The following is a 25,976-nucleotide window of genomic DNA, read 5'->3' as shown; positions in this document are numbered from 1 at the left end:
CCCAGGGTCTGCCTTCGGGGTGGGTGGGGGCCCCCCCTCTTCCCGGGCATGGGTGGGGGCCCCCCCTCTTCCCGAGCAGCCTCCCGGGCCCCCGCTGGCCCCTGTCCCCAGGCTGGGTGCGGGCGCCCAGGTCCTCTGAGGGAGCCGAGGCGCCGCCCGGGGGCGCCCTCCCCGTCGGGCGCCTTCCTCCGCAGCCCGGCCCAGGAGCCCCACTCCAGGGCCCCCGCTTCTGCCCAGCCCCGCACCCGCTTCCCAGGGCTCCTCCCCGCTGGGGCCCCTCGGGCGCCCCCTCCGCCCAGCGCCCCTCGGGCCCGCTCCGCTCCTTTCGCCCGCCCGACGCCCCGAGGCCCCCGGGCCTGGTGTCCGCCGCCCCCCGCGGCCCCGGCCCCGCGGCCCCGGCCCCGCCCCGCCCCCGACGCTGCGTCACGCGGCGGGCGGGGCACGTCTCGCACGCAGCGCGCCGGGCGGAGCGCTCGCCGCATTGTTTCCTTCGCTGGGGAGCGAGCGAGCCGGCCCGGGCGTCCGCGCAGCCCCGAGCCCGCCCCGCGCCCCGCTCCCGCCTCCCGCCGCCGGCCGGGCCCCGGGCCTCCGCGGCCGCCCCGGCCCCGCCGCCCGCCGCCCGGAGCCCGCGGTCAGGAGCCCGCCGCCAGGAGCCCGGCCCAGAGCGGCGGCGCCCGGCCTGCGCGGCCGTTGGCGGAGGAGCCGCGGGCGCCATTAGCGCCGCCTCGGCCGCGCCGGCCCCCGCGCCCGCCCGCCGGGCTCCCGCGGCCCCGAAGGTGAGTGGGCGGGGGCCAGGCCGGGTCGCCGCTGCCGCCGCCGCCGCCTCGCGGGCCCCCGGCGCCCGGTGCGGAGCCGCCGCCATGTTTGAGGCCGCGGCGGCGGCGCATTGTCCGCGGGCGGCGGGCGGGGGCCGGAGGGAGGCCGGGCGGCCGGGCGCGGGGCGCGGGGCGGGGCGGCGGCGAGGCCCGGCTGCGGGGAGGCCGGCCCGCCGGAGTCTGGGCCTCGGGGCCGGGGCGTCGGGGGCGCCGGAGGCCGGGCTGAGGGGCGGGGGCCGGGTGGCCCGGGGCGGCGGGGGCCGCGCTGTCGAGGAGGCCGGGCCGTAGGCGCGAGGCCCGGGCGGCGGGGAGGCCGGGGCGGCGGGGGCGCGCTGGTTCCGGGCTCGTTCCGGGCCCGCCCGCCGCGCTGGCCTCGGGCTCGGGCGGCGCAGGGCCGGCCTCTGCGGGGCGGGACCCGCGCGAGAGCTGGCGGTGCCGGCCGGGCGCCCTGGTCGCGCCCGCGGGTCGCGTTATGTAACAGACACGCTGGTACGTTCCTCCGGGGCCGGGGCCTGCCCGTGGGCCCGACGCTGAAGGTTTCCTCCGAGACCCGGGAGGCCGGGGAGGCGGTGGACACAAGGTCAGGCCGCCGGCGGCGCAGGGAGGCGTCCCTCCCGCTTCCGGGCGCTGCTGGCAGTAACCTCGGCGGAGTGGACTTGTGCCCCGGCTCTCCCGGGCCCTCCTTTGCAGCAGGAACTGTACTGAGGCCCCGTGAGCAGAAAGCGCAGCTGCTGTGAGCTCGCAGTGAGTTGTGACCAACGTCTAACGCCCAGGAAGCCGCCGCCACCCTGTCGCGAAGGGCCCTCTCCTCCCGCAGACCTCACCCCCGCCTGATCCCCGCGCGGAACGGTTATGGGCTTAGGGGTGCTGTTGGCTCCCCGGGCCCGCACCTGCCCCACCGGGCACGGGCCTGAGCGCCAGGTGCTCACAGCCGGAAGGTGTGCAAGGTGTGCGCTGCTGGTGCTCACACCGCACCGCCCCGGAGCAGCGGCTCCGGGAGGTTAAGTGACCTGTCCAAAGCCAGGCAGGAAACGGCTGGCTGACAACGTGAACTGACCGTTAGTCTTCCCCTCTTGAGGCCCACATGGCTTTTCTGGATGCGTGGAACAGGATTATTTCTGGAGAGGCTGGCAACTTGTCCTTGCTGATCCCTTTCCCCTGGAAATGCTTGTTCCTGTACAGAAGCACCCAGGGTGGGTGGAGCCTGAGGGCCCCATACGGGGCTGCCGGTGTGTTGATGGGGCAGGCAAGGTGGTGGAGTACTACCGGGCAGTGCTGCTGAACACCTCCTTGCCCCTCCCGAGCTGCCTTGACCATTCAGTGTAGGTGAAGTTCTTGTGGGAAGTGGCCAGATAGAGCTTCAGCACCCATTGGCACAGTGTGGGTTTTGAGGGCTGGTTATAGTTAGAGCTACTTGGTACTTTGCTGTAGAGGAGAAAATTACATGTTTGCTCTTAATCTGATGAGTAAGCAACTGTTGCTCCTGCCCCACCTCAGTAGTGTGACGTGAGCCGGTTCCATTAGGGTCCTCTCTGAGCAGGTGGTGGCACTGACACCTGGGGGACACACCCAGCTCCCCTCAGAAGGGATTACAGGTCCAGGGCTGGTTGGGCGGTGCCTTTGTTGACCACTCCCCAGGAATTGAGGGCTGGGTTCCTGGTTCACGTGAAGGCCCCTGAGTGCTGGTGAGTCGCGGTTTGGCTGACCATGGGATTTGCCATGCTTCACTTTTTAAGGAATTCCTGTCAAAGTGTGGACTTCTGTTTGACAAAAGAAAAAAAGAAAACCACACTCAGAAGGGCTTGGCTTAAAAAGTGCGTTTAGGGGCTGCTGGGACTTCCTTTCAGGACTTACGAAGTGAAGCCCGTTCTTTGAGGACTTTTCCCAAAGACCAGCTAGGTGGCTGTGAGGCTGTGGTTCAGGCTCCCACAGGCGCTTGATACTGGGCTGCCACCATGGCTGGCTACTTGCAGCTGTGGGCCTTGGGCTCCAACCTAGAATGTTTATAAGCCAGTCTCAAGTATTATTTTGCTTTTTGTTTGGAGGGCGGAGTCTCAGATCCTAGAGAGGTCCTTGTTGTCAGTTCCTAAGGTGACAGACACTGTTTGGCGGGCAGTGATCCAGCGTCAGAGTCAGGGGGCTTCACATGAAAACAGACTTAGTGACACAGTGCAGGCTGAAAAGAGCAAATTGTGAATCTCTGGCCAAGATTTCAGGTGCCTGAGCCATTTCCGGCAAACCCATAGTGGGGTTCTGCAGGCAGTGCGGGGTTCACCGTGGAGGGAGAGCAGAGATGTGTCTCTGGCACGGTGTATGTGTCTAGGTGGGTGTACTTGGGAAGGAGTGGGGCCTGGCCTGGCATTTTGGTCAATCCAACAGCTAAGAAGTGCCCCTGAGGGGAAGGGGCAGGCTGAATGGCCCATGGGGGGTTTCCATGGTGGTCACTGCTGAGGCCCTGCAGAAGCTGGGTTGGGGCCTCCTGGGGGTGAAGACTGTCTCCCTAGATTAGTATGGGACTCTCCTTTTGGTTCTTGGTGTGGTTGGTGGCCCTGTGCCTCAACACGGGTGTGGAGGACATGTTCATAGAGAGGAAGGACGACAGCTGTGGTGATCAGTGAGGCCTCTGGCCTCCAGCACGAGTGCTGCCAGAATGGTGCACTGGGGCTCCAGGGCACTCTCCTGGGAAGGAGAGTGGTTCCTGGGGTACGTTGATCTGGAGCAGGGAGCCACTGGGCACCCTTGCCTCATGATCACAACCTCCATACTTGCTGGAGTCTAACCTGTGTGGGGGCTCCTCTAGGCTCCTCTGGGCTCAGGGCTCGGACACTTGCTCTTGAGGGATGTTCCGATCATCTCAGTGGCCTCTATGCTTGATCTAGGAAGGTGGCTGGCGAGCAGTGGGAATCACAGAGGATACTGGAGGCGAGGCGGTGGGGGGCTTGTTGCTGTACATGCCTCTCGAGGGTGCTCCTTGCTGACTGGTCCTAGGAGTCCCTGGTGAGGCATGGGCTGTTGAAATACGATCATGAGTCTTGGGATGAGTGATTTAGAAACCTCAAAGTTACGTTAGCTGAGAGTTTTGATTTAGCGTGAGTGGGTTAGCTAGCTCTGCCCAAGTGTGCCTGGCGGTTTTCTCCAGTTAATTTCACCTCTGCCTCTGTTTCAGGGAGTCAGTACCAAATGAGGAGGAAAGGACGATGTCATCGAGGCGCTACAGCGAGGCACCCTTCCTCCCCGTGCAGTACTAAGCACTCCCCGACGCGAGAAACCCTGACCTACGCACAAGCTCAGAGGATGGTGGAGATAGAAATTGAGGGGCGCCTGCACAGGATCAGTATTTTTGATCCACTGGAGATCATATTAGAAGATGACCTCACTGCTCAAGAAATGAGTGAATGTAACAGCAATAAAGAAAATAGTGAGAGGCCACCCGTGTGCTTAAGAACTAAGCGTCACAAAAACAACCGAGTGAAAAAGAAGAATGAGGCCCTTCCCAGCACCCATGGCACGCCAGCCTCGGCCAGCGCACTTCCGGAGCCCAAGGTGCGGATTGTGGAGTACAGCCCCCCATCCGCCCCCAGGAGACCCCCCTTGTACTACAAGTTCGTGGAGAAGTCAGCCGAGGAGCTGGACAATGAGGTGGAGTATGACATGGATGAGGAGGACTACGCCTGGCTAGAGATCGTCAACGAGAAGCGCAAGGGCGACTGTGTGGCGGCTGTGTCACAGAGCGTGTTTGAATTCTTGATGGACCGCTTCGAGAAGGAGTCCTACTGCGAGAATCAGAAGCAGGGGGAGCAGCAGTCCCTGATCGACGAGGATGCCGTGTGCTGCATTTGCATGGATGGTGAGTGCCAGAACAGCAACGTGATCCTCTTCTGCGACATGTGCAACCTGGCCGTGCACCAGGAGTGCTATGGGGTGCCCTACATCCCTGAGGGCCAGTGGCTGTGCCGGCATTGCCTGCAGTCCCGGGCCCGACCCGCCGACTGCGTGCTGTGCCCCAACAAGGGAGGTGCCTTCAAAAAGACAGATGACGACCGCTGGGGCCACGTGGTGTGTGCCCTGTGGATCCCAGAGGTCGGCTTTGCCAACACGGTGTTCATTGAGCCCATCGATGGTGTGAGGAACATCCCTCCCGCCCGGTGGAAGCTGACGTGCTACCTCTGCAAGCAGAAGGGTGTGGGCGCCTGCATCCAGTGCCACAAGGCCAACTGCTACACAGCCTTCCATGTGACTTGTGCCCAGAAGGCTGGCCTCTATATGAAAATGGAACCCGTGAAAGAACTGACGGGGGGCGCCACGACCTTCTCTGTCAGAAAGACCGCTTACTGTGACGTGCACACGCCCCCGGGCTGTATCCGGAGGCCTCTGAACATTTATGGGGATGTTGAAATGAAAAATGGTGTGTGTCGAAAAGACAGTTCAGTCAAAACGGTCAGGTCCACGTCCAAGGTCAGGAAGAAAGCAAAAAAGGTGAAGAAAACGCTGAGCGAGCCCTGTGCGGCCCTGCCACCCGTGTGCGCTCCGTATATCCCCCCCCAGAGGTAAGCATGTGCGGGTGTGGGGGCCAGGATGAGCCTAGAATGGGAGCGCCAGGGAGGGACCCTGCAGGGCTGTGGTAGAGCATCCTTGTGCCTTCTGTTTATGAAGCTTCCTGGTGGTCCCCTAAAATGCGGCCTCATTCATTCACTACGTTGTGGGAGCATGAATGTTGCAAAGACTTGAGTCTATTAGACCTGAAAGGATGTATGTTTTCTTAATGCCCGCACAGTCCATGGGGTAAGCTAGGTGCTGGTGGTGTGACTGTGGCTACACTGACTGCAGTAACTGGTCTGGGGCCCTGTAGTGCCCAGGTGTGGTAGCCCTCTCTGTCCTAATAAAATGCTCTTCCTCACCTTTCTTCCCCACCAAAATTTGGGAAACCTTGTAGGATTTTTCTAAGTAGTTTGTTGGAAAGTGAAGCATCGTGGCTGAGGAGGAAGACACTGGGGTGGAGATCAGAGTGGGGTGAAGGTTGCTATGGGGAGGGAGAGCTGGCCACTTTCCTGTTGTGTGACAGTGTTTTTGGTTTTCCTGACTGTTTCCTTCATGATGGGAACATTGCCTGGCCAGTGTAGGGCTCTCTGACCTAGAGTGGTCCATGGTGGGGCCCGGGTTCTGCTGGCACCTGCTGTGGGCAGGTCCCGCCATGCTCTTGCCCGTGTTTTAGGGCCGGTCCTCATCCAGTTGTGTCCACTCCTGTGCCTGAATTTTTCTGCCTTTTAGCCTTCTCCTCTTGTTACAGACTTCCTCTTTTTATTCCATTATCTTTCAAAATGCTCTTGTTCAGAACATGAGGTAAGCGACTTGACTTTCACATCAGAGCCATTGAGTGCCCTGTGAGTCTGGGAGAGCAAATGTCCCCACTCCAACACTTCCTTGAGCTTTGAGGAAGTGGTACACTTTCTTTGAAATAGGGCACAGGGCTTTTCAGCATTTGGTTAAGGAAGTAAAGCATTGAGCTGGTGAAGTCAAGATGCAAATGGATGTCTGCTCAGGAGACAAGACTATCTTGTTGTCCGCAAGTCACATATAAATAAAATTGCATTTATCTTACAGATCAAGTGGATAATAGACTACCGGGATATTTTTGTGGTTAAGTAAGAATTACCTTCAGTATGTTGAATGTTAGCTTTTCGTATTGTTTTCCTGTGTGTCAGTGATGTAAAATATTTCATGCCCATCAACACGTGATGAAAAGGTATAGTTTGGTTTTAATATATCACGATTTTCATCACGCTGTCTAGTTAGGTTGTAAGCGTAGTGGGATCTGCCCCTTAGAACACTGGTTTTGTCCTGAGAGGAGCAAGCAGTTACTTTGTGTTAAGAGTGAGAAGTGTGACTTTTTCCCCCCAAAATGAAATATTTTGCTTTTACAAAGTAGTGCGTCTAATTTCAGAATCAGTAAGCTCGAACAGTGAAAAAGAATGTGCCCATAATCTCTTCCACCCAGAGGAAACCACTCAGAACCATTAAGGTATCTCTGTCTTTTCTTTTTCCCCCCCAAAATATGTCTTTATTGATTTCAGAGACGAAGGGAGAGAGGGAGAGGGAGATAGAAACATCGATGAGCATCATTGACTGGCTGCCTCCTGCCTGCCCCCTACTGGGGATCGAGGCCGAAACCTGGGCCTGTGCCCTGACCGGCAATTGAACTATGACCTCCTGGATCCTAGGTCGATGCTCAACTGCTGAACCACGCTGGCCGGGCAAGACATCTCTTGCAGATCAGTCAACCTGACTTTTATTAACTTTTTGTTGTTGTTAATCCCTCTCCGAGGGTATTTTTTCCATTGATTTTTTTTTTATAGAGAGAGGAAGGGAGTGGGGAGAAACAGAGAGAGACACTGATGTGAGAGAGACACATAGATTGGTTTCCTCCCACACATGCCCCACCCAGAGCTGGGGATGGAACCTACAACCCTTCTGTGCGGATCGATGCTCTAACAGCTTAGCCACATTGGCCAGGGCAGTCATTTGTTCAGCTGCCTCCTGCACGACCCTCCCCCCCCCCCCCCCCCCCATCAAGCCTGCATCTGGGCACGTGCCCTTACTGGGAATCAAACCGTGACCTTCTGGTTCATAGGTTGATGCTTAACCACTGAGCCAAGTGCGCAAGTCAACCTGACTTAAAAAACCGTTTCACTTGGATTTCTGAGTCAAAAAGTGTAGGATTTGTATCAAGAGCTTCTGTTTAAGTGCCCTAAAAATTTCAGCTTTACTGAAATTGAAACAAGACAAACCAGAAGTCTAAAGGGTTCCCTTCCCTGTGTCCAGCCCCTTGTGAGTACCTGCTCCAGGTGGGCAGGGACACTGCTGTGCTGTGGGGCTGCAGGACCTTTGCAGGAGGAAGCATTTTCAGTTGGAAAATGCATGCACTTGAGCATCTAAGATGCCCAGGCCTGCATAAGATGAAAACATGCTTTGGACCTAAGTATTTCAAAGCAGGTAATGGAGCTAAACCATGTATTAAAGGTGTAGTCTGGCCCGTGTTCTGTTTTTTTCTTTTCCTAATTTAGGAATTATCTGTTACTACAATTTGGAGTAGAGATAAAGGATGTACCTGGACAAGTGTTTGTGTCCACAGGCTTTGCTGTCCGGGTTGCCAGGATACTCTGGGGAGCCCTAACGTTTTGGGTCACCTTACCACTTTGGAAGCTCTCCCTGCTGCTCTTTCCTTGGCAGTGGCTGGCATTGGATCACCCCTTGGGTTGTCAGGGCAGGTGCTGGGAGACCAAGGCATTAACCTCGGGTGTGTGAAGGATGCCCCAGGGGAGTGTGGATTGGGGTAAAGCTGGGTGCACGCTGTGTGCAGGGGGAAGCTGGGCACTCTCCACAGCCTTTGGTGCGGGACTGTCTAGGGCAGCAGCTACGATGGCTGGCGCTCTGGGGCAGAGCTCTGGAGCAGGGGCTGGAAGAGGGACAGCAGCTGCTGGAAGAGGGACCGGGACCCATCCAGCATCATTTTGAGGGTCTCAGAAGAGGAAGGATCTCCCTTATTCCACTCAGAGGGGAAAGGCGGCTCTGAGAAGGAAGGGGGAGGACTGGCAGGAACTGTAAGTGCTTTGTAATTTGAGTGGTTTAAACATTAAGTTTTCAAGTAAAGAAGATAACCAAGACTGATTCTAAGTTAGTGTTTTTTTTCCTTTTTTTTCTTTTTTAAATATGTCTTTATTGATTTCAGAGAGAGGAAGGGAGAGGGAGAGATAGAAAATCAGTGATGAGAGAGTTATTGTGATCGGCTGCCTCCTGCAGGGTCCCTGGGATCGAGTATATAACCTTGGGCACGTGCCCTGACCAGGAATCAAACTGAAGTCTCCTGGATCCTAGGTTGCTGCTCAGCTGCTCAGCCGCGCCGGCTGGGCATAGTCTGTTCTTGAAAAGAGAAGATTAACTTTTTTAACATTATTTAGCATTTTTAAGTCATAAGGTTGCTTTTTCTTTAAGTAGGAAATTCTGGACTAAAGACATGGGTGTATTGTGAGGCTCTGTCTACCCATTTCAGAACTCCGGCTGGTGGTGTCAGGCTGGAGGGCCTGGCCACTCCTGTGGCCAGGAACAGTGGTGCTGGAACATGCTCGAGAGGTGGGGTGGCTCGAATCTGGTGGACATTTGGCCGTCCTGGGACTTCTGCCTGTCAGGGTCTGGCCTGCAGTGTGGCCAGCAGTACCCGGGCTTTTTAAGTTACTCCTGAGTAGTTGTCCCAGTATCTCCAGTTGTGCCCATCTGTGTACCTACTTTCATTAAAATAAAAATTGTTTTCCAATACAGAAACAACTTATTTAAAACTGGGAAAGATATGACGTCAAGTCTAAAGAGGAGAGAAAATTTCCTCCCCTTTTTTGCTCTTCTGAAAAAACAAAACAAAACAAAAAAACAACCCCAAAACCCAAAACACACACATACACAAAAAAACGCAACCCAAAACTCCCCCAAAACAACACAAAAGGAGAACGTCTTGGTGAGTGCGGTCCCAGCTCTTCTGCTGGGGGCTATGCTTGCTTCCCATTGCCGCTCCTCGGGTTGGATGCTGCTCTGGTTCTGCATCCACTCGATGCTCATTCATGGGGAGGGGACAGGTCAGGGGAATGACTTGAGTTGGAGCCTCCTGGTTCCCTCGGCCTAATTGACCAGTTCTCCCCAATTTTCCCCAAAGCAACAGATTTGCTAAGTATCTCTGGTTGCACTTTGGGGCCTCATGAAATGAGAGCTTGATGTGCTCTGTGGTCTGGACTCCAGCCTGGTCCCCTTGGCCACTGGGTCACTTACATGGATGTTAAGTCATTGCAGATGCTGCGAAAGAAGGTGTTGCTTGAGTTACTGGTGAGGATGGAGGCTCTAGTCAACAGCTCTGTGTCCTCGAGGACGCTGCTGGTGGGTGTCTTGACTGTCTGGACACCAGTTGAGGACAAACGGGAGAACCAGCACCTGGTGGCCACTGGATGGGGAATTTTACACCTGTTGACTGTAATAGTAAGGGTGGGATTTGAGTTTTGTATGTACTTTTTTCATGCTTTTGGCAGTTAATTTTACTACATTTTATAAAAGTTGGACTGGGGACACAGGAGACATGCTGCCTCGGCCTTTTCAGGTGGAAGCCCTTCTCTGGACGCCCCACAGCAGCAGGGCTGTTTGTGTGCTCCTGTGGATGCCTGTGGTGGGCAGTCATGGAGGCCTACTGGCCGGGGGTGGCAGCTCTCCCCAGGGTCCCCAGTGTCCTTTATATTGGCTACTTGGAAAGCAGCACTAAAAACCAAACTGAAAAGTAAAAAGTGCAGGTTGTATGGACACACAGGACTTGTGTTTCTGTTACTGTCAGACCACTGTGTGCTGGTGACTGAGGAGCGGGCAGGCGGAGAGTCCTCTGGTGAGTGTTGGTCCTGAGTGCTGTCTTTTTTTTTTTTTAACATATCTTTATTGATTTCAGAGAGAGGAAGGGAGAGGGATGGAGAGAGAGAAAAACATCAATGATGAGAGTCATTGATTGGCTGCCTCCTGCACAGCCCCCTTAGTGGGGATCCAGCCTGCAATCTGGACATGTGCCCTGACCGGGAATCGACCTGTGATCTCCTGCATCCTAGGTCGATGCTCAAGCACTGAGCCACCCTGGCAACGCCTGAGTGTTGTCTTAAATGATCTAATTCTCTCACTCCTATGACTTCATTACTTTCCTCAGTTTTATTTTATTAAAAATTAAAAAAAAAAAATCTTTATTGATTTCAGAGAGAGGAAAGGAGAGGGGGAGAGAGAGAGAGAAACATCGATGAGAGAGGCATTGATCGGCTGCAGCCCACAACCTGGGCATCTGCCCTGACCGGGAATCGAACCCCGATCGCCTGGATCCTAGGTCAATGCTCAACCACTGAGCCATGCCCGGTTGGGCTTATTAAAATTTTGTATTCACGTACTGATCTTTAGTGAGAGAGAGGAATGGGGGCTGGAGAGAAATACGGGGGATTGAACCTGCAACCTTGGCATATCAGGATGACGTTCTGAGCTACTCAGGGCCACTTTCCTTGGTTTTAATTGGGGGGTGGAATGGAGACACGACTGGGTATCTCATTGCGAGTCTGTCCCAGTCCAGCCTGAAAGAGTGTCCTCTAGTAAGGCAGGACATAGGACATCTGTTGAGCAGGTTTGTTTTGGTCGGAGACCCAAAGTGAGTGAAAATAAAATAGTTCTGGGAAAGAAATCTGGGTGCTTAAAGTGTGTGTGTCTCACCACTGTGTCAGTGTGCTCTTCGGGTGTATTTGACCCTTATGAGAGGTTCCTGTATTGAACTAAAATTAGTGTTTCTGAGTGCAGTGCTGTGGGCTGTGATCCATGGCCATCAGCCATTTAGACACCTTGGCCCAGGCCCTGCTTGGCCCCAACCGCCCTTAGGTCCCCTCCTCCTGGGGTTCCTGCTTGGTGGTCTCCTCTGCCGGGACCACCTTGGTGTCAACCACACTCAAAACATCTGCTGTGCTCCCTGTCTCACTGGGCCTGGTCCCCTCTCCAAGCATCCCCTGCACTTAGAGCAGACTCTCAGTCCACAGGAGAAACTCTCCAGCCTAGCGGGGTTTTGCCATTTCTGTTTATGTTCTCTGTATCTACAGGACAGTCAGGACCTGGTCTGGTTCATTCTCTGTATCTACAGGACAGTCAGGACCTGGTCTGGTTCATTCTCTGTATCTACAGGACAGTCAGGACCTGGTCTGGTTCATTCTCTGTATCTACAGGACAGTTAGGACCTGGTCTGGTCAGCCTCCTTTGGTCTGGACATTTCCACAGCTGCTCAGCATCTTCTGAGATGTTCCTTTTTTGTTTGTTTGTTTCTTTGATTTTTGTTAATCCTCACGTGAGCTGCTTTTTTTCTTTTTTAAGAGAGTTGAAGCGGGGAGGGGGGAGGGAGAGAAACATGGATGTGAGAGAGACACATTGATAGGCAGGTACATGCCCTTGACCAGGAATCAAACCTGTGACCCCCACGGTGAGCAGGCCAATGCTCTAACTGCTGAGCCACACTGGCCAGGGCTGAGATGTCCTGTTTTTAAAGAAGACAGCCCTTCCCCTTTAGTAGAGCTGGCCTCTCTCGGGTTTGTCTGGTGTTCTCATTGCTAATGAACGTATGCCCAGGTACCATGTAGGTGCCATGCATTCTCCCATCTGGACACAGTGATATTCCCTACTTCTTGGTGACTAAGGTGTTACCAGTGTCTTGGACTATTTCTGCTTTTGTTTCCTCTGGTGTCTGATCTGATGTCTTGTGTCCACGTGCCCCCCCCCCCCCCCACACTCCTCTTCACCACCTAGAAGTTGAGTCTGTTCTTGCCTGGGTCATCTTCCCTATGAGGGCTAGAAATGAGTGTCCACCTCAGCCCTCCCTCCAGTTTTCCTTTCAGCAGATCCTTCGCTTCTCCTGATGTTGGTCAGGAGGTGCTAGTTTTCAGAGGGGCCCACCCCAGCAGGACCACAGAGTGAGGCTCAGATGTGCTGGGCAAGGTTGGGGCTGCTACAGGGAGGTGAGTATCTGGTGGGATTTCTAATAAAATTGGGCTCTGCCCAGTTCCTGACTTTGGAAATCTCAGCTCTTGGTTAGTGAGCCAAGGGAAGACCCCCTGCTGCAGGCCGCCACCTTGGTGCGACTGGGTGATGGCGTGCCCTTGCCAGGGGCATGGACGTGTGCACCCCAGGGATCTCAGAGCTCTATCCTCCTTGCGTCTGGAGCCTCAAGGTTTTCCCTCACTTAGGTACACAGCACGTTGAGCCAGCCTTTCTCCTCTGAGGGATGCTCTGGATATAACCCATCAAAGTAATTTTGAAAAGCAGTGTTGCACCTTCCACGTGTTCGAGTTGAAATCCAGTATTTTTCACCCTACACAGTGGAAAGGTATAATTTCGAGACTGTTGAAAGTTTGCACGTATCAAAAGGTGCGTCACTTCGGACACAGCTCTGTTTGCCAGGCATCCTCCGCTCAGGCTGACTGCTGACCAGCTGCTGTCCAGATGCTAGCCTGTCACTCGCTGGACTTGAGTGTTGAGGCTTCTTCCTGGCCGGGTTGTAATTGTACACACACAAGTAGAACCAGAGCAGCTGCTTAACCACAGGTGACCTGGAGTTGGGGTGCATCTTAGTGAAACAGGCTTCCAGGTCCCCGGACTTTCTGCACTGAGATGGGGTCTCTCAGTTCCGTTCCTGGTGTTTGTTACCATAGACATGAGTGCTGGAAACCTCGGTCACGTGTAGGTAGGTTGTATAAAAGCAGCTTTGTTGTAGCAGTGATGTACTTAGTTTTGAAAATGCCCTTCCAAGTTATATACCAAAATCACAAATTGATGTTTTATCAGCTGACCTGCAGTTTCTCCAGAAGCTAAAAGTGGACAGCTCCTGCCTTTGAGTCCACCACTGTCTCCTGGTGGGTCTCCGCGGGCTTCGGGCTTTTCCACCACAACTACCATGCACCTGTCACTTAGGCCTGTGTACCTTTCATTGGGAGGCATCTTGCTCATAAGGTATCTTCAGAATGGCTTGAGAAAATCAAACTTTCAATCCTTTCAATATACCCTTGCCAAATACCACATTTAAAAAAAGTTTAAAGTAGGGTACAAAATCAGTGTAAAAGCCATAGCTTAGTGAATGGGCTATAGGGCAGACATGCTGGTTACCACCATCCACCTGAGAAGGACCTGGCCAGCCCCCAGCCCCTCAGGGACCCTTTCCCATCCTGCTTACCCCTTTCCGAACACCAGGGTTTACTGTGCCTTTAAAAACATGAGTCCTTGAAGTCTCTCCTTTAATGGCCCCTCTTGGGCTCTTATTGGAGTTTATGGAGGGGGCTGGCTCCCTATCCTGTCTCCGTCCCTGCCCCTCCGCTGAGCATTTCCCCAGTTGGTTTCCCACATTCTTTTGCCCTCTGCTTGCTGAGTGGTGGTTGGGTTGGGGCGATGGGTGCAGATGGATGTGGTGGCTACCTTTAGTGTTGGCACCGCTGCTCTCGGGACCTGCTCTGTCCTTCCGGGAGCACATGGTGGGTGTCTGCCCAGTGCTGCTTTGGCACTCAGCGCCCCCCCGCTCCTTTGTGACTCTGCTGCTCATGAGGTAGACTATTCGGTGCAGTCGCTCAGTGAGCACTTTAGAACAGTTCTGAATGTATTTTCACCGAAGCTTTGTTGCTCACCCCTGTGGCTGTTGATAGCTCAGAAGTCCTCATTCTAGAGGAGACGGTAGCTTGTTTTATGAGACAGAATCTACTTGTAAGCATGTTGCCAAACAGCACTTCGTTGAACCTTGAAATTGTTAAAAGATACTTTTATCTACATTGCTTCATTTGACCATGGAAATGTCCCAGTGTATGTGTGTTAGAATGGTGGTTTGGGTGGACAGAGATGGGGCACTGTATGTGCTAAGATTTATGCACTCACCGCACCTGTGTGATGCCTTAGGCAAAAACAAAACCCCACCCCAAACAGCACCTGTGAGGTGCCCAGCACCAGCCCCGCCACAGCCCCATGTGTGGGGGCTGCATACAGAGCCTGGGCGCCCAGTGCACCTCCTGTCGTCGCTTGTTGCTGAGGTGTGTGACCAGGTGTCCTTCAGTGTGCAGGCCTGTGGCCCCTTGGTCAAGGGCAGGCTGTGGACACACTTGGGTTCCGGGTCTGCCTATGGAGGCGGAGGCTCTTGGCACCTTCTTGGGGCTTGATACATGACAGGGCCACTTCTGTAAAGCCCCCACGGTCAGGTCCCTCCAAAGGATTCGAGCCGTGTCCTGCCACAGGAGGTGGTCTAGGGTCCAGGAGGAGGGCAGCTGTGGGCGATTCATGCCCTTCAGAACTCAGCCCGGAGGCCAGCCAGGAGCAGCGCGGTTTGGACAGTCTGAGAAATGCACCAGAGCCGCCGTCTTTCAGGGCAGGAGCATCATGGCCTGGACATGGTTGAGCTGGGGGTCCTCTTACAATTTTGTTTTTTGGTTATTTTGTAAAACTTTTGATTTGCATTCTTCAAAAAGTTCGGTCTTAAAATTCCTTGATTTTTGTCCTGACGTTTTGATTGTGGTGCACAATGAGGAATGTCTTCTTGTTGCATTTTTTGTTGTTCTGTTTTTAGTTTAGATTGAACTTAGGTTACCTTTCAGTGTCCTTGTGAAGCAAATTGATGAGTTGCTCTTTGTTTCATCAGGAGGGTGATAACTAGTGAAAGGGGAGCTTTCTGGGAACCCGAAGGGTCATTAAATGGTCATCCTCCCACCCACCCCCACCCTCCGGCCATTTTACAAAGCCCTTGCATTTTATAGTTCACAAAATGAAGTAGTCGCAGGAGAATGGAAAACGCCCAGTGTCCTTCCAGTGAGTAGTAGCCCCTTTGTCTCCAGCCCGGCCCTGGCTGCTGCTTCTACCTTGAGTTGTCTTTCCCATCTCTTCTCCTCTGAGGTGACCGAGTGTGACTGGTGCCCCGCATATGCCCACCCTTCCTGGGAGGCAGCTGTTCTGAGGGATCCATTGCCACTGTGCTGTAGCCGGCGGAGCATCCCAGACGCTGCTCATAGCCTGCGTGATGGGGAGAGCACCACAGGGAAGGAGTTTTGGGACAGGCAGAACTTTGTGTCAGCATGTTTTCTTCTAGGATTTAGTGTGGGGGATGTGAGTGGTGAAAGTGGAGGAGGCTGTGGACAGCAGGAGAAGGTGGACTGTGTTTCAGCAGAACCAGGGGCAGCAGGATGGAGCATTGATGCGCCATGATGAGGGAGGAACACGTGTGAACACGTGTGGTTTTTTAAAAGCAGCACTGTCGTTTCCAGTTTCCATGATGAAAACATGTTAATGTACTGCTTTCAAGCTAAACTCTGAGTTTTTCGTGTTTTAGATTAAATAGGATTGCGAATCAGGTGGCCATTCAGCGGAAGAAGCAGTTTGTTGAGAGAGCCCACAGCTACTGGCTACTCAAAAGGCTCTCTAGGAATGGCGCTCCCCTGCTGAGGCGACTCCAGTCCAGCCTGCAGTCCCAAAGAAGCACGCAGCAGGTACGTGCCCTCGAACACCTCTCGGTGTGTCTCGTCCTCCTGACTGCTGAGCAGACGTAGCAGCCCCCAGGAGCCAGCGCCTGCCTCTCAGGTTCCAGGCCTCTCGTCTGCGGAGCCCAGTGTTGCCTGATCCTAGAAGCCAGTGAGGACCTACACATGTCCCGGGCTGCTGGCTGTGGGTTGCGCAGGTGACTTTCATCGGTTCATGCCCCCCAGTGGTCCTGCATTTGGCTTCTGCTTCCTTCCCCCACTCTGCACACGTCGGGAATCTCTGGGGAAGGGAAAGCTGTGGCTGTGCTGGCTACGAGTGGTGGGGTCCCAGGGAGGCAGTGGCAGCAGGTGAGGCCCGGGACCTATGGGTATGGGTCAGAGCTGGACTAGGTGTTTGTGTTTTGGAAACGTTGTGCACGAGTGATGTATTAAAAGTGCCTTTCTCTGCAGGCTGGGTTAGTTAGTGTTGACCACAGTGGAGAGGGCAGGAAGCAAGAGCTGAGATGAGAGAGGGAACAGGTTTGGTTTTTATAGGAATTTTTTCTTCATTTTTTATAGTTTTCATTTATTTTTTGTTTATCGTCACCTGAGGATATTATTTCCCTTGACTTTTAGAAAGTGGAGGGGGAGAGAGAGTCTCTCTCTCTCTCTCTCTCTCTCTCTCTCTCTGATTGGTTGCTTCTCACATGAGCCCCACCTGGGGCTAAGCATCAAACCTGCAACCCAGGCACGTGCCCTTGACCAGGAATTGAACCCGTGACCCTTTGGTGCACAGGCTGAAGCTCTAACCAGCGAGCTGCTCTGGCTGGGCGGATTTTGCTTTGTAAAAGAACAGAACCAGTGCTTGCTCCGGCAGCATACATACTGAGGTTGGAATGATAGAGGTTAGCATGGCCCCTGCTCGAGAACAGCACGCAGATTTGTGAAGCACTCTGTAAAAAAAACAGAAACCAAACAAGCTCTTACTTTTAGTACTTAATTTGGATCTATAGAGCCATCTGATACTGTAAAGCAGTTCCAAAAATATGGATTTAGAAAGTCAGAAGTTGGCTATATAACAGTTTGAAAACAACGGTCATTTGCTCATTGCCCCAGTTCTTGGCTGGCGTTGTCCACTTGCTCTGTGCTCCGTGGTTGGCCTCTGGGTGTGGCCACCTCCTTGGGTTGAGAGGCTGAGAGGACTCTGCGGAAAGTGGAGTCTAGTCAGTTCCCTTGCTGCTCCCTCTGTCCTGGGCACACAGAAGGACTACCCTCTGACGAGCTGGAGTTGGATCCTGTGTGGCTTCTGTACCACCACTGTCTAAATGGTTCCGTTGCTCTGTCCCTTTTGCTGCCGAGGTGCTAGGTGCTGAGCAAGGCCAAGGGAGTGCTGCTAGACACAGCAGGACGTGGTTCTCTGGGTGGGCAGGGATAGGGCTCTGGATCTGGCAGGTGGCTGGTTTGGGGGGGGTTCTCTGGTGGGGAGTATCTTGGGCCTTTGGCGGCCAGTGCTGTGTTCTCTGGTTGGGCAACACTCCCTGGTGGGCTGTTCTGGCTTTAAAGTTGGTCCCACTGAGCAAGAACCCCGTCCCTCCAGTGTCACCACCCTCCACCATGCCTGCCACTGAGGACAGGCCTAGACAGATGTTTTTAGTTGTTGGCGAATCAGCATCTTGCTACGTCTTGAGGTGTCACTTTTCATCTCTGTGCCATCCCTTCTTAGTCACAGTGTGTCCTGAGCTGAGTGTGTCCCTCTCTACCTCGTTGCCCTGGCCTGGACATTGACGTCATTCTTAGGGAATCCGTCCTGTTAACGTTTCTGAATTCTGTGGTGACAAAACAGGTAATTTACGTATTAACACATTGAAATGCTCAGTTTTTTAAAATTTGGATTTTAATGTCTTTTTTTCGTATTTTCTAAAAACCAAAGAGAAACTGTTAAGATTCTGGGCCTCTACAAGATGGGATGTGCCCCCTGACCCTTCTCTGCCTCAGGGCTTGAGGGGTGTGCTTCTTGGACCCCGCTGCCCTTTTGAGGGTGTGGTGATTGAGCCTCTCTCCTCTCAGTGGTTCAGGGCTGGGTGTGGGTGTCCGGAGGGATCTGAATGGCAGCCGTGCAGTGTGCCAGTACACGTGGTCTCAAGTGTGGTGAGGGATGGAGTGTGTGGCAGGTTCAGGCCTCTGTGTCTGTGTAGACGGGCATTGCCTGCCTTGTCTGGGTTCAGGGTCCAGCACACTGACAGCGGCTCCCTTAACCCAAGGTCTTGGCTACCTTGGGCACACACATTGATGAGTCCGGGCTTTGTGAGCATCCTGACGTGCTGCTGGCCTGCTGAGTGGTCAGCTGCCTGCTCCATCTGCCACTGGGATGGCTGACAGCTTTGGACACATTCCTTGTTTCTCCTTGTGCCCGCTTGTGGGCCCCGGAGGCCTGGGCGCATGCGTAGCCTGCACTCACTGAGCCGAGTCTGGACCTCGAGTCTACCCTCAACCTTTGTTTTTTTTTAAAAAAATATGTCTTTATTGATTTCAGAGAGAGGAAGGAAGATGGAGAGAAAGAAACGTCAATGATGAGAGAGTCATTGATCGGCTGCCTCCTGCATGCCCCCGACTGGGGTTTGAGCCCACAACCTGGGCACGTGCCCTGACTGGAAATTGAACCATGATCTCCTGGATCCTAGGTCGATGCTCAAGCGCTGAGCCACGCTGGCCGGACATACCCTCAACTTTTGTGTCTGATCTGGGATCTTGCCTTTGTTGGTGATGCCTGCTTAGCTGACGTGCTGCATGTTCATCCCTCTACTTTGGGAATGGAGTTTGTGTTCCCGTCAGGGCTATGCCAGGACTCACGTCCATGGGACTCCTGGCTGGAGCTGGCGTGTCCTTAGTATGTGCTGACGAAATGTGGAGCAGGAGTTTGGGACCAGAGCCTGCAAGGCCTCCAGTGTGAGAGAAGGGGCTCTGGGAGCAATGAAATGAGGTGTGTGTTGTGGGGGATCAGGACACTGAGGTAGGGTGATGCAGAGAAATGGGAGAACTAGAGGATGCAGACCCAGGGCACTCGTCTGTCATAGAGCCATGGATGAACCATGGGGATTGCACACATGGGCCTGCTGAGAGACGCCAGGACTGGGCAGGGGCACGGAGTACACAGCTCAGCTCATGTGGTCTGTTGGGGCAGTGGTGGTTGGACCAGGTTTGGGGGCATGGAAGTGGGAGGAGGGGCAGGGAGGGAGGAAGGTGAGGACCTGTCCACACTGAGAGGCTTTCTCTTGGGGGAGGCTGTGAACACCTGCCTGTGTCTCAGGAGGCATTGATGACACATGGTGAGAAATCAGTTATCTTAGATTTGCCTCCTGTCACACAGGTAAGTTTGTAAGGACAAGAAGACAGAAACAAATGTGGGCTCTCACAGGAAAGTCACAGATATGGGTCCATACCAGTCGGCTTGGTCAGTGTGGAGCCCTGGAGTGTGCCGCGGTTTGCGGCAGGGTGTTCCTAACATGGCTGTGGAGCGTGCTCCCGGCCTGTGTGGGCTGCTGCCCAGACGTGGGTGGGTACTTTGTGGGAAGGACAGGAGCGGTGGTGGAAGGGTTGCTCCAAAACCACTTTTAAGGGTTGATTTTTTTGGGGGGTTCCAGAGCAGTAATGTTACACACTGAAGGCTGGTGTGATCTTAATGTTTTTTGAAGCTTTAAAAATACTTGCTGTCAGAGCTTACTTTGATTCATCTGTTTGTGTTTCTGGATGTCTTCCGAGCTGGGCCCTGGAAGAGGTCAGGTGCAGCCTTTTTCTCCTGTGTCTGACCTCCGTGGAGGAGGTGAGGGCGTGGACAGACAGACAGGACCAGCTATTCTGAGGGTAAATGAGGCGCCTCAGGTGGCTGGGCGCTCCTGGGGCCCCTGCACTGCAAGCCGTGCTGCTACAGGATGGTGCCTCCTCGTGGTCTCTCCGGAGCCCGCCAAGGCCTGGTCTGGCCTTCACCCTCCTGGAGTTCAAGGCATCAGGTTCAGCAGCAGGAGCCAGCCCCCCCAGAACCTACTTCAGGGGCTTGGACCCCACTGCCCCTTGGAGTCTTCTACCATATAGTGCCTGGGACTTGGGGGGATGTGTTGGGCATTCACCCTGTGGAGCCGGTCTGCCCTATCCGCCAGCTGGTCCTCGTGGAGGGGCCTGGCTGTCGCCCCAGCAGTGGGCATCCTTGTTCATCGAGGGGAAGTTGGCTCGGTTTCAAGTATGGTCTTTTAAAATCCTCTTTAGGTAGCTTTTTGGTACGAGAAACAACCACTTCTGGCTCACTTTGGGGTCTTCCAGGATTGGTTCTACATGAAAATAAAGACCACTCAGGAGCTGGGTCAGAAAACTTGGGCCCTTTGGTTAGGTGAGGCCTCCACATGCATCTTGGTCCTCCAGCCAGGGCAGTGAGCACAAGCGCACAGGCACCACCTGCGGTTACCATCCTGGTACCCGATGCTTTCAGATACTCTTCGGGAACTTGGTTTTCGAAATCCACCTCTTTATGCATTTGCCGGCCTGTTTATACCACTGACATTACTAGGGACTCCTGATGCCTGAGATTTTTTTTTGAACTAAATTTATTGATTTTTTTTTTTTGAGAGAAACATAGATTTGCTGCTCCACTTAATGATGCATTTGTTGGTTGATTTTCTATTTTTTAAAATGTATCTTTTATTGATTTCAGAGAGAGGAAAGGAAAGGGAGAGAGAGAGAGAGAAACATCTATGATGAAAGAGTCATTGATCGGCTGCCTCCTGCACGTCCCCGACTGGGGATCGAGCCCATAACCTGGGCATGTGCCCTGACCAGGAATCGAACCCCAATAGCCAGGTCAACAAGCCACGCCTGGCCGAGCATTGGTTGATTCTTGTATGTGCCCTGACTGTGGATCAAACCCACAACCTTGGCACATCAGCACGATGCTCTAACCAATGGACCTGTCTGGACAGGGCGATGCATGAGAATTTTAAAGAACACGGAGTTATCCCGGTTGGTTGGTTGGTTGGTTGATTGATTCTGAGGCCACGTTTCTTGGTCCCCTGAACCTAGGTCCATGGCTGGAGCATCCATACCTGGTCTCACTCCCTCCTGTGCCTCTGTGTGTCCCTTACTGCAGCTCTTATTAGAAAGTAGTGTCTACTCTCCAGGCAGAGCTCTCCCCTTCCTCTGCCAGGTGTTCAGACTGGGAGTAAGGCAGCTGGATGTCAAGGGCGGGGGCCTCGGGTTGGGGGCCACTCCTGTGTCAGCCCTGTCTGGGTGGAGTGGGCAGAGCTGTCCAGAGAGAGAAAAGAGGGTTTGACAAGTGTATGCTCTGGAAACATGGTGAATGGCTGGCTGAGGCTGTAGGTGAGTGTGTCCCAGGAGTGGGAAGGGGAGCAGTCTGAGGTGAGACCTTTCCTTGGTCCAGGGAGACATGCACATAAAGTTGGAATAGGATCGGGGTGTCCTGGGCTGCTGTGATCAGAACTTGCAACAGGGACAGATTTGAGTATCTTAGTGGAGTGTGGTTTCAGCAGCTTCGTTGGCTGTGCTGGGTCTGTCCTGGGGGTTGTGGTTGGGCAGAGGGTGGGCCTTCAGCAGACAGGACATGAGGAATGGGCCCAGTTCTGGGCATGTGGACTTTGTGGTTCGGTGTCACTAGCGGGCAGTCGAAGGTGGGCCCAGGAGTGGAATTGAGGATGGGCAGCTGCTGTGGGAGTGAACAGTGATCCCCTCGGGCCTGCACACACCCTGAGGGACAGGAAAGGTAGTGTGCAGAAGTGAATGGGAGGTAGCTGTGTGGAGCCTGGAGAGGAGGGTGAGGTAGGACACGAGGTTGACATGCTGGGGCCAGCCTGGGGCAGGGCTGGTCGGGTGCTGCATCGGCAGGGACATGGAGCATCTGTGGTTTTCATTTTCTGCACTGGGGTGGTCCTGTTGGGCTGTCGGGGGCTTCCGCCATGGTCAGGACCACGTGTCAGCTTGGTTGGAAGTGCATCAGGCGGGCCTTGTGCATCCTGGCACCACAGCCCTAAGCCCCCCCCCCCTTTGTTACCCCATCTGCTCTCCTACCACCTCTGTTTCTTTGACTTCTCAGTACAACATTCTCAGGGTTGAAACATAGAATGGAAACAGGTAAACGGCATGTCCAGAGCACAGACCCACCTGTATGGGCTTAGCTGGCAGCCAGGATTGCCAGCCTGGGTGTTTTCTGTATTTTGTTTCTTCCCCAGGCTGCTGCCTTATTCTCAGGGTCCAGGAGGTGGGAGCCCCACCCCATCCTGAGGTCAAGGAGAGTGGCTGCTCCCGTCACAGGCCCTTTTGCTTTTTCGGTCCTGAGAAGGCCTCTTGCCCTCCACCTGTGGGACCCTGGTGCGCGCTGCGGGGTGGAGCCTGCACCCTGCTCAGCCCCACTGCTGCCCCTGTGCTCTCTGGGGCCTGTGGGGAGGGCTGGGCTTCTGCTGCCGCCGTGGGTGCCTAAGGCCGACTTTCAGCTTTTTGATTTGTTTTCACAGCGAGAGAACGACGAGGAGATTCAGGCCGCCAAAGAGAAGCTGAAGTACTGGCAGCGGCTGCGGCACGACCTGGAGCGCGCACGCCTGCTGATCGAGCTCCTGCGCAAGCGCGAGAAGCTCAAGCGGGAGCAGGTGAGGCCCCGCGTGGGGTGTGGGCTTCGCAGGGTGTGGGTGGGCTTTTTAGGCCTGCTCAGCCGTCCTCGCACCCGGGTGGTAGGCAGCCCTGTGGAGGGGTGACACTGAGGCCCTGAAGGATGCCTGGGAGGGGTGGGGGCAGCGTGGCTTCCAGTACAGTGGTTGGGATACATGGGGCCCGGCAAGGTGGGGGCCAGGGAAGCACCCACTGGGTGTTTGCGGGGAGCCATGTGTGGCGTGCCTTGACCTAGGCCGCCAGGGGTTGGGAACTTGTATTGGCTGTGGACCGTGGGACAGTGCTGAGCAGTCATGGGACAGGGAGTGGATGTGTGCAGACAGGGTTGCCTCATGGTGTCAGTGCTGAGCACAGGTGTTCTCCAGGTGAAGGTGGAGCAGATGGCACTGGAGCTGCGGCTGACCCCGCTCACGGTGCTGCTGCGTTCCGTCCTGGACCAGCTGCAGGACAAGGACCCGGCTCGCATATTCGCCCAGCCGGTGAGCCTGAAGGAGGTGGGTGTGCACACGGACCGCGCGCCCTGCTCCCCTTAGCACACGCCGACCAGGTAGACACATGATCGCTTGTTTTCCTCAGTTCTCAATTTTATCTAACCTATTCCTTAAGTTATAAAAGTGGTACATCCCATTGTAAAATATTAGAAATGAGGTGGGTTACAGTTCTCGCTTAGAAAGAACCTCAGCAGTTGGGGAGGGTCTCCCCAGCCAGGTTCAGCAGTTACTCTGGTTTTAATGAAGGGAGCTTGGGTCAGCAGCACCCGTGGGATGTGGGTGTAAGCTCGGTGTGTCTCAGTGCTGCCACTTGTTAGTGTGAGAGTCATTTGTGCTGTGTGTGCATGTGTGTGCGTGTGACTCCGTGTGTGGCGTGTGTGCCAGCTCTCTAGAATGAAAACGAGTCCTTTCTGTGTGCTGTTGCTCCTCTTGCATCAGGTGCCAGACTACTTGGACCACATTAAACAGCCCATGGACTTTGCCACGATGAGGAAGCGGTTAGAGGCTCAAGGGTACAGAAGCCTCCCTGAGTTTGAGGAGGACTTTGACCTCATTGTGGACAACTGCATGAGGTACAACGCCAAGGACACGGTGTTCTACAGAGCCGCGGTGAGGCTGCGCGACCAGGGTGGTGTCGTCCTGAGGCAGGCCCGGCGCCAAGTGGACAGCATTGGATTCGAGGAGGCCTCAGGGGTGCACCTGCCGGAGCGGCCTGCTGCGGCCCCTCGGCGGCCTTTCTCCTGGGAGGATGGTAAGCGCGGGCCCCGGGCACAGGAGTGCAGGGGAGGGCGATTCTCCCGCAGGCTCTGCGTCAGCTCCACCCGACAGGACTGGAGTGCGGACCACATGTGATTTACGTTCTCTAGGGGCCTGGTGAAGAAAAGGGGGGGAGAAGGCAGAGTTTATTTCAGTAGCATACCTCTAACCCAGCACACCTGAAGTATTGTGAACTTAACGTGGTCAACATAAAAGTCACCGGGCATAGTTTTCATTGGTTTTATTTTTTTCTTTGCCACCTGAGGTGTGTTTTAGCCTCAGCCCCTCTGTTCAGACCAGCCACGTTGCAGGTGCCCACTTGAGAGAGATGCATGATGTGCCGCATGTGGGGCAGCCCAGGTCTACCTGGTGTAGCCCAGGAAGCAGTTCAGTTGGGGGCTTGGACCCAGGGTGGGTCTCTGTCTCCCGAGGATACTGTTAGCTGTGTGTAAAGTGAACAGAAGCAAGCACACGAACTTCAGCTGCCTTTCCGTTTACCCTTCACTCCTGGTTTGCGTGCTGCAGAAAGGGCCTCAGGACTCCGGCTGCCACTTTTGAGCATGGGCACATGCCTCCCTTACACGTCAGAGCTGTCTGCACTTGTTCTGTTCTTGGAGGTTGGGCTGCCCTCCCGCCACCACGCCCTGGCCACCACACCCTGGCTACCACCAGACTTCCTGGAGCAGGAAGGGGCGTGGGGGCCTCAGTGTTGGGCGTTTCAGAAAATGGCTGTGTGAGTTGCTGTGAAGTTGCCTCAGTAAATTAGGATGAGAAGTCCTAATTTATTTCTTCCTCAGTATTAGGGTAGGGTCATAGGTGAGCTGGTGCACCAAGTGTCTCCTGCCAGATTTGCATGGGCACCAAGTGTCCACCTTCTGTGCCGAGGTCTATGGGTTGTGGTGCAGGCGGGGAGCTGTCCCTGCTCTGCTTAAAGAATCTGCAGATAAACCAAGGCGTTTTTCTTTGGAGCTTCAGATGACATGATCTTTGTTTATGTGACTGTTTCTGAGGTTGTATTGCCTATGAAGTTTTGTTAAGAGTGATGATAGGGATTCCAGCCTGGCCCTTGTGTTTCAGGCATCTTATCTACTTCCCTGTGCTAATGTCTCCTTTACTAGGTGCTTCTAAGGGCGCATCTGTGCTGGGGGAGGAGCTTTCACTTGTTGCATAGCCCTGCTTGTCTGTTTCCTCCCGCTTCCTCTCCTCTGCCCCACCCTGTCTCAGGTAGCTCTAAAGAGTAGTTCTTTTTTTAGTGGCCTCTCACTAAGGTAATTTGTGCTTCAATAATTTTGGTTTTTTGCTGAGATTGAAACTGCTAGGGATTTTTCTGGTAAATGTGCCTGAAGTTCACAATTATCTGTGAATTGTGCAGCCCAGTTATAATCAAGCTGCACAACCACTTGGGTCTGGCCACCGAGCCCAGAGTTGGTTGTTGTGCACAAACAACCCTAACCTGGGCACTGGCATGAGTTTGCTCAGGGCTCTGTGCCGGCCTCCCCTTCACGGGAGGGCATCCTGTGTCTGCCTCCTGCCCCATGTGCCTCCTCCGTATGAAAAGCACGTCTCCCTGTGGCAGCAACCTGTCCTGGGTTTAGCACATGAATGGAGGGGCCGGGCACGTGGCTGAGCAAGGGGTCGTGGCCAAGGGCAGTTTGCGAGGTGGTGGAGGTGGTAGGGTTTTCTTATCTTGGAAGGCAGCACAACATTTGATGACTAATGGACGTATGTTCTTTGACTTCAGTGGACAGGATACTGAACCCGGCCAACAGGGCCCACATGGTCCTGGAGGACCAGCTGAGGGAGCTGCTAGACAAACTGGACCTGACATGCTCCATGAAGTCCAGCGGGTCAAGGAGCAAGCGGGCCAAGTTACTGAAAAAGGAGATTGCTCTCATTCGAAACAAGCTGAGCCAGCAGCACAGCCAGGCCCCGCCCGCGGAGTCAGGTACTGGAGGCTTTGAAGAGGAAGGTGCTCAGCTGGGGCAGGAGACGGGGGAGGAAGGTAAGCACAGCGCCGTCCCAGTGTCGGTCTTCCCGAGGCCTCGGATCACCTGACTGACCCCCTGCCATCCACTGGGCGTTTTATTCCCTTACAGTCATGCCATCAGTGCTGTTTTGGCACCTAAATAGTACTAAGTTTAAGGCACAGGGTAAGATTATTTCTTAGCTGGGTCCTGAAAAGCTATTTAAAAAGGACGCTTAGATCTTGTACAGCCATCCAAGTGCTTGAAGAGGAGAGA

At 54.5% G+C, this 25,976-nt stretch overlaps 1 protein-coding gene across 8 annotated transcripts in view; it reads left to right on the top strand.

Annotated features, from left to right (window-relative positions):
- Nucleotides 1-643: 643 nt before the first annotated feature.
- Nucleotides 644-25,976, top strand: part of BRD1 (bromodomain containing 1) — a 44,256-nt gene continuing 18,923 nt past the window's right edge. For 3 of the 8 annotated variants that reach the window (XM_081130975.1, XM_081130973.1, XM_081130970.1), the window contains exons 1-7: nucleotides 645-776; nucleotides 3,982-5,362; nucleotides 15,700-15,856; nucleotides 22,339-22,470; nucleotides 22,855-22,983; nucleotides 23,419-23,731; nucleotides 25,478-25,738. In XM_081130975.1, coding sequence (XP_080987101.1) covers nucleotides 3,996-5,362; nucleotides 15,700-15,856; nucleotides 22,339-22,470; nucleotides 22,855-22,983; nucleotides 23,419-23,731; nucleotides 25,478-25,738 — 2,359 coding nt within the window. In that variant the 5' untranslated portion in view covers nucleotides 645-776; nucleotides 3,982-3,995. Of the gene's footprint in view, nucleotides 777-1,352; nucleotides 1,560-3,981; nucleotides 5,363-15,699; nucleotides 15,857-22,338; nucleotides 22,471-22,854; nucleotides 22,984-23,418; nucleotides 23,732-25,477; nucleotides 25,739-25,976 lie in introns of those variants that run through there. The other 5 variants (XM_081130976.1, XM_081130974.1, XR_013998341.1 and 2 more) reach the window with 4 other exon arrangements.

Source organism: Miniopterus schreibersii, assembly GCF_964146895.1.
Source record: "Miniopterus schreibersii genome assembly, chromosome: 2".
NCBI classification, from domain to species: domain Eukaryota; kingdom Metazoa; phylum Chordata; class Mammalia; order Chiroptera; family Miniopteridae; genus Miniopterus; species Miniopterus schreibersii.
The sequence above is the reverse complement of the archived record's forward strand: the minus strand, read 5'-3'. Positions and strand labels throughout refer to the sequence as shown.